The 7,119-nt window shown below is 42.6% G+C and overlaps 1 protein-coding gene across 1 annotated transcript; it reads left to right on the top strand.

Moving 5' to 3' along the window:
* The first annotated feature begins 538 nt into the window (after positions 1–538).
* Positions 539–3,110, top strand: CYCS (cytochrome c, somatic). Its single transcript, XM_006201820.4, has 3 exons — positions 539–694; positions 1,754–1,930; positions 2,044–3,110. Exons 2-3 carry the CDS (start codon positions 1,762–1,764, stop codon positions 2,190–2,192), a joined length of 318 nt encoding a protein of 105 aa, XP_006201882.1. The 5' UTR covers positions 539–694; positions 1,754–1,761; the 3' UTR covers positions 2,193–3,110.
* The last annotated feature ends 4,009 nt before the right edge of the window (positions 3,111–7,119 follow it).

The raw sequence follows: 7,119 nt of genomic DNA on the forward strand, positions 1-7,119 counted from the left end.
GATGACTTTAAAGTCACAGGGTGGAAACGAAACAAGAACAAGATCAGGAGCTGGTGTCTCTTTTTTTAATTCCTGGTTCCAGGCTATCCCTCTGGGGTGCAGCTAGCGCCAGCAGCGGAAATACGACCGCGCGTGGATAAAGGTCGCCAGCTGAAGTGACGATAACTAGAAGACCTCTAGGTGGTCAAAGTTTGATCTCGGTTGGATCCGCAACGTGCCGCTCAAAAAGCATTACGTCAGCCAGCACCAGAGCCGTCACCTTAGCAGAACAACGCCCTCTATCCACCACTAGACTCCGCCCCACCCTCCCCATCGCACACGCCCACACACAAAGGCCAGGGTGTGACGTCAGCCTCTATGGGCACCACCTTGGCGTCTTACGTCTAATGGCCTGTCGTAACTGTCGTGCAAGAGAGGCCCTAACAGGAAGGGCACACAGGCAGCACACACTACCCTGCTAGCTGGCATGCGCGCTCAGGTCCCTGTCGCAGGCCCTGGAGACCGGAGCCAATGAGGCGCGGTGACGTCACTGCGTATCAGTCCGCCGGGCGGCACGTCGGACAGCCAGAGGGCGAGGCGAGTTCGGTTGCACCAACACCGGTACATAGGCGTGGACCGGCGTGTCCTTGGACTTTGAGAGCGGGACGTCCGGCTTGCGGGCGGGAGTTCTTCAGTTCCGCGCGGCGAAAGAACGGTGAGCGCAGGGCGCGGAGGCCACAGCGGGTTGGAAGCTGAGCCAAGAGGGCGCGCGCCTGCGTTGGGGTTGCGCCGGTGGACTGAAGCCCTGCGAGGCGGGCAGGGAGTGGCGGCCTCTGGCTGCGTCTAGCCAGAACCCGGTGGGCTGTGGCTTGAGGTGGTACACGACACCAACTAGTTAGTGACATGGGGTTGGTCCGGGTCCTGAAAGCTCGGAGACTCATTGGTTGCAGATCCGACCGAGACGTGGGCCCTTCGTTGTCGGGACTGCGGGGTTGTGGCAAGACTTTCTCCGGGGTGAGGACGGTAGCTGGCGGATGGTGCTCAGCGCTTCCCGTCCTCTTTCCAAGAGAGCAAAACTGCTATTCCTCCAATAAGTCCTTTTTATTATTGGCCACCTGTCGTTTCCCCGAAGCCACCCCGCCCCCAACCTACTCAGGCATCTCGGAGAAATAGGTTTCATCAGTCTCCTTGAAACCGGCCTGGATGAATGACCTCGTGGTCGCCCTCGGAGATCTCAGAGCTGGGGGAAGGGGGTCCCTGGGAGACTTCGAAGCTTGCTGCTGCCCACACATCCACAGCAAGGCAATTTAGAGTGACCTGAGTCACCATGGTCTCTTTTTTTTTGTAAAGATGTATCTTGCTTTAGTTTCAGAGAGAGGTAGCTTTAAATTGTAGTGTGAATGATTAGGCCTTCTTAAAAGATGGAATTTTGGTAGTTTGGGTTTAATATAATCGCAGTTTAACCTAATCAGATTTGTGACTTTTTTGTGACCTTGACCTCGTCTTTTGAAATGGTTTTGAACTAGGTTCCCTCTTTGCTCACTTGGACTCAACCTTTCATCACTTATACCCACAGAGATGTGTTTTTAAGGAAGTTCTTTCAGATAGTATTTTTGGTATTATAAAATCTATTGCAAGTGTGCCTAGTAAAACAATATTCAATCTGGATCTAAATGTTAAAAGATTTGCAATGATTAAGTGATGAAATGATCTCTGGTTTCCACTGTATTATTACTTGGAGAAAAAATTAATAAATTGAGTCTTTCGTTTTTAGATTTAAAAATGGGTGATGTTGAGAAGGGCAAGAAGATTTTTGTTCAAAAGTGTGCCCAGTGCCATACAGTGGAAAAGGGAGGCAAGCACAAGACTGGGCCGAATCTCCATGGTCTGTTTGGGCGAAAGACAGGTCAGGCCGTTGGATTCTCTTACACAGATGCCAACAAGAACAAAGGTAAGAGGGGGACAGTTGTTAAATAACCCAAGCACAAATTGCATGAATGTAACCTATGGTAAACCCTTTTGCAGCAGTGTAACATACTTAACAATACATCCCTCCTTGTTTAGGCATCACCTGGGGAGAGGAGACACTGATGGAGTACTTGGAGAATCCCAAGAAGTACATCCCTGGAACAAAAATGATCTTCGCTGGCATTAAGAAGAAGGGAGAAAGGGCAGACTTGATAGCTTATCTCAAAAAAGCTACTAATGAGTAATAGTTGGCCACTGCCTTATTTATTACAAAATGGAGATGTCTCATGACTTTTTTATGTGTACCATATTTAAATCAGTCTTATACACTAGAATTCAGATCATGAATGGCTGATGGAATATTTCTGTTGGACAGACCTGATTTTAAATAAGATTGGCTTGTGAGTAAATGAATATGATCAGCTTTTTGAGTTTTGATAGTAATGTCAGATCAGCAAGTATAATCACTTCTTTCCCCTTCTAAAGAGATGCTTGAACTTGGTTAGGGATGTTAAACTTTTCAGGGAGATGGTAAATGCCTTCTCAGAACCTATAGGAAATTGGTTTTATATTTAGATTTCTATAACTGGTTATATTAATATATTTAAATATGGAGAAGATCCCTTCACTGTGTCATAGAACAGAGCAAGAGTCACCTGTGTTTCAAGTTGTCTTCATTACCCTGTTAAGGCAAATGCTGAAGATAAACTGACAATGTCCACTTTATCTTTTTGGTCTTAATTATGCCAATTTAATTAAAATTCTCTATCTAAAATATTGCCTTTTACTTAATAGAAGGCATTTTACTGTGGTTTATGTGTAACATCAAATAAAGAATATTTAGCACTTTTCACATCTCATAGATCACCTATAAAATCAGATGCTTTTAAAATTCAGTGTGACAAGATATGTTAGCCAACTTTGTGAATTCTTTACAAAGTCAGACTTTGTGAATTCTTTACAAAGTCAGACTAAGTTATGATTCAGGATTGTTTTTTAAACAGGTATTCAGAAACACAACTGTAGAACTACTGAGTATGTGTGATTGGTAATGGTGCTTTAGCTAACTCATTAGAAGGGTTAAAGTGGAGAAGATACACCATCAGCACAAATTTGTAAATTATCTAATCATAAGGCTTAAGAATTAAAATCACAGATCATGATTTTTCTAATGAGCTTGATTTAATGACATACCAAAATGGTTGAAAAATACAGCAGCCTGAAACATGATGCAACATCGTTGCTAATCATAGTACTAGATTTTGTTTACTTAATTTTCTAGGACAGCCTCAACTAGAGCAACACTTCAATAATCCACCCTTAAAAGTTCATTGGCCAGAAAGAGCACTGCAGCATTTATGCCAAACGTGGATAGAAGAATGTGTTTCTAGCCATTTTTGTGGTATGTAACAGTGTATAGTTTATGTACTAAATTATTTCATACACAAGTTTGTGCAGTACCTGTTTAGAGTAGTCCCTAGAAATTTTGTGGAGGTAGGGGGCTTTAATTAATTTAACTTTGCATAGCTGCCAGTGGCTAGTATGCTGACAGCACAGGTCTAGAATGAGCACCATGCTCTATAACAAAAGTGCTTCCTCTAGACTCTGTTTTCTTAATTAGGATTCTTATAAGTACACTAATTGCCCTTGAGAACACTGATTCCCATTCCTGTTTCTAAATCTAATATGCTCCATAATTTAGCTACACACTTCACATATTCCTTTCATAAGTTGGCAGTTTAGTTAGGTGGCATTTGTAGTAGGTAGGGATACACCTGTTTGTCATCCTTTTCCTGCACTTCAGTTTCTTTATAGACATTATATTGTTATATTTTAGCTTCAACCCCTAAAGACTGTTGTAAATTGAGAAGGGTGTGATGAAATTCACATGCTTTCTAGGAAGAGGCCTTACCAGCAGCTTGCCTTCCCCAATTAACTAGACTCAGGCTGTTTAAAATCAGTCAAGATCACAGGAGTAAACCAAAACCAACTTACCTAGAGTAGAATGTGTTCATTTCTACTGGTGAGTCTTTTGGCTGTCAAATTGAAATATCTTGAAAGCCAAGTAAGATATCACTGAGCATAGAATAAGAGTGGCTATTAAGGTATACTTCATACAGGCAAGGCTGATGCCTGACAGCATATAAATACACCACTAAAGTGATTAGGAAGTGTATTTTCCAGATGAGTCTCCAGTGAGTAGTGCTGGAGTACACACTGAACTGCTGCTTTGGCTATATATTTTGTGCCCCACACTGACCATTCATTGTCTTGGTGTTCACGTACAAAAATTAGATTTCTGCTTACTTAATATCACTTGGATTCCAGATTTTCTTATTTGGAGTTAGAGGTATTTGAAAACTGGCCATACCCTCAGGTTCTCTTGGTTTATTCAGAAAGCGAAACAGATGTACTCTTTCTCAGGGTAAATACGTGTCCAGGTTTTTAGGAGGAACTTAACTGGTAGTCTGACTATGTATCACCAACAAAGTATGGCTTCCACACATAGAAATCCATAACGGTAAGAGGACCAATGTGTGGTAAATGATACGTCATTGACAGTTTTTTAAATGGCAAAAGACTGACTTGCTAGAGCTTTGATTAACTCAGCTAGTTTAGTCACATTAAAGAAGTCTCAGTGTGTTGGAATTGGAAGAGATCTTAGAGATTCTTAGAATCCAACTGCACCGTTGTACAAGATGAGAGGTGAAATTAACCTTAGCTCAGGGACTTGGGAACTGCACAGCTGGTTGGGCTAACAGAACCTGGTAGTCCAACCTAGCAGATCACTTAGAGGAGGGGAACTGAGGCATACGGCAGCTGCCTGGGTTTGGGGAGGGATCGGCTTGGCCTAGTACTATAACACCCCTACACTGAGCTCTGAAGCCTTCCTCTTGAGGGATGGAGGTATTCCGTGGGCAGAGGCAAGTGACCTTGAGGGGACGTAGCCCATTCCTTGTCCAGGGTGTTGCTCCCTTCACCTGTGTTTCGAGGAGCCCTCCTGCCTGGGAGCTTGTTCTTTGAGGAGTACTGGGCCCAAAGTGGCCATAATCAAGTGCTCTTGCCCCACTGACCTGGTTATAGAGTCCTCACTTGGGGGAGGGGAGCATGTCCTGCCTCCTTCCATCCCTCTGGATTTGTTACCGTTTTACACTTGACACCTGCCAATGAAGATTATCTACACTGGAAAAAACTGGCTGATGAACAGTATAGCTGAAAACACCACCAAGATACTCTTTTGAGTATAATTTGGCCTAATCTTTTACCAGACATACTAATGAGCTGCTTCCTTTTTCCTTTTTCTTCGGTTTATTAGAAATACACGTATATTCCACATTGGTGCTGTTAAATATGTGCCTATAGCTTGAACAGTATGTTTTGAAAAAGGATCATTGGACTAGTTGATTTCATTTGTGGTGTAACAGAGAATGCTAGGTTTGGGATTGGAAAAATTGTGCTTAGTGTAGAGGTTAGTAAGCAGCCCATGGTCCCAAAGTTTTTGTAAGTGAAACTATTGGAACATGACCACTTTTGTTTATTTGTGTCTTATCTGGGGCTGCTTTTGTGCTGCAATATCAAGTTGAGTAGTTGGAACAGACTTTATAGCCCTCAAAGCCTAAAGTACTGACTGGTGCTTTACAGAAAAAATATGTATGATTTAAAGCTTTGCACAGTTGTGTTTTTCACCATCTGGAGAAAAGGAATAATCTGTACCTCATAAGACTGCTGCTGAGCATTCACTGAGTGATATCTGTGAAAGCTCTTAACTGGTAAGCACTGTAGTACTCGTTCTATTTATCTTATATCCTCTTCAAATTCCTTCAGAGTCACAGTGAAAAATTACTGCTTCCAAGGTTAGCAGTGACCTGATTGTCATGTCTAGCATTATTTTCTATTCTCAGTTGGCTCTGATGACCCTAGGACATTTGACACCCTTGACTGCTCTAATTTTTTTGCCTCCCTCAGCTTAAATTAATTTCACATGCTCATGGAATAAAATGTATAGGCATCATAAAATCTCTATGCACATGTAGCTGTTATCATCTGTGAGTAACAAATCAGCATGACACTGCCCAAAGTCTAGTCCCATGACTAAATTGCTTTATAGTCATAGGGTGTATTCACATCTCATTTACCCTCACTAACTCAAAAGGTATTCAGAAGAATTGATCCTATTTTACAGCTAAGTAAAGAGGCTCAGGTTATTACTGCCAAGGGTCACATACACAGGTGTGGTACCTTGCCAATATTACATAAGCTGGCACTGCCTTTTCATGGTGCTTTTCAGAACGTGGTATAACCTGAGTTGTCTCTGTTAGCCTCTTTACAGAGCTCCCACACTTTACTTACTAAAGACAGGGCTCTCTCCAGGCCTCTGCACTTTTGTAGCCCTCGCAAGTGGAGTCGGCTTGTCTTCAACACTGCCCACAACAGAGGCCTCGTGGTCTTGGCATCTTCCAAATCATTACTCTTCCGCCTGTGAGAAATTCATGACCCTTTGCAGTTGTCTGCACTGCTGGACCTTCATCACATTACTGAGAACATCAGCACCTAGGTTGTGTACTCCATTACAACTTTTTAAAAAATTAATTCTACTGGTAATAGCTGCATACAAGTGAGTAAGTGACCCATCCTTAACGTCATGTATCTTCAATATTTTTTACTTGATTTTAATTCTGAGCACTTCTTTCATATGGTTACAACTTAGGCTTGTTTTTGCTCCAGAACTATTTCACCTCTAAAATTAGAAATCCCACTATGCCAGTGTGATCACAACCTTCTATCACTCCATGTCTCTCTCTCTCTCTCTCTCTTTTTTTTTTTTTTTTTTTTTTTTTTTTTTTTTTTTTTAGTTCTTATTTCTGTTGTTTCCTTGAACTTGTCAGAAACCTCCAGGCCCTGGTCACTCCCTTAGGGCCTCCTTCCCTTAGCCAGGTTCTCAGTTTATCTTTTCCGTTACTGCATTGCCTGCATCCCCTACCTTTGCCCTCTGTGTTGCCTTTTGTGGCATCTGCTTTGCAGATACCCAGTCATTTGCATTCTCAATTTCCACACCTGCTCTGAGTACTGTTTGGGAAAATCACATGCTCCTGCCAATCAGCACCACTGTAAACTTACCTCTGGTTCAACTGAACCAACAGAAACCCTGTGCAACTGTCCTGTTACATATCT

Source organism: Vicugna pacos, chromosome 7 (genome assembly GCF_048564905.1).
Source record: "Vicugna pacos chromosome 7, VicPac4, whole genome shotgun sequence".
NCBI lineage: Eukaryota > Metazoa > Chordata > Mammalia > Artiodactyla > Camelidae > Vicugna > Vicugna pacos.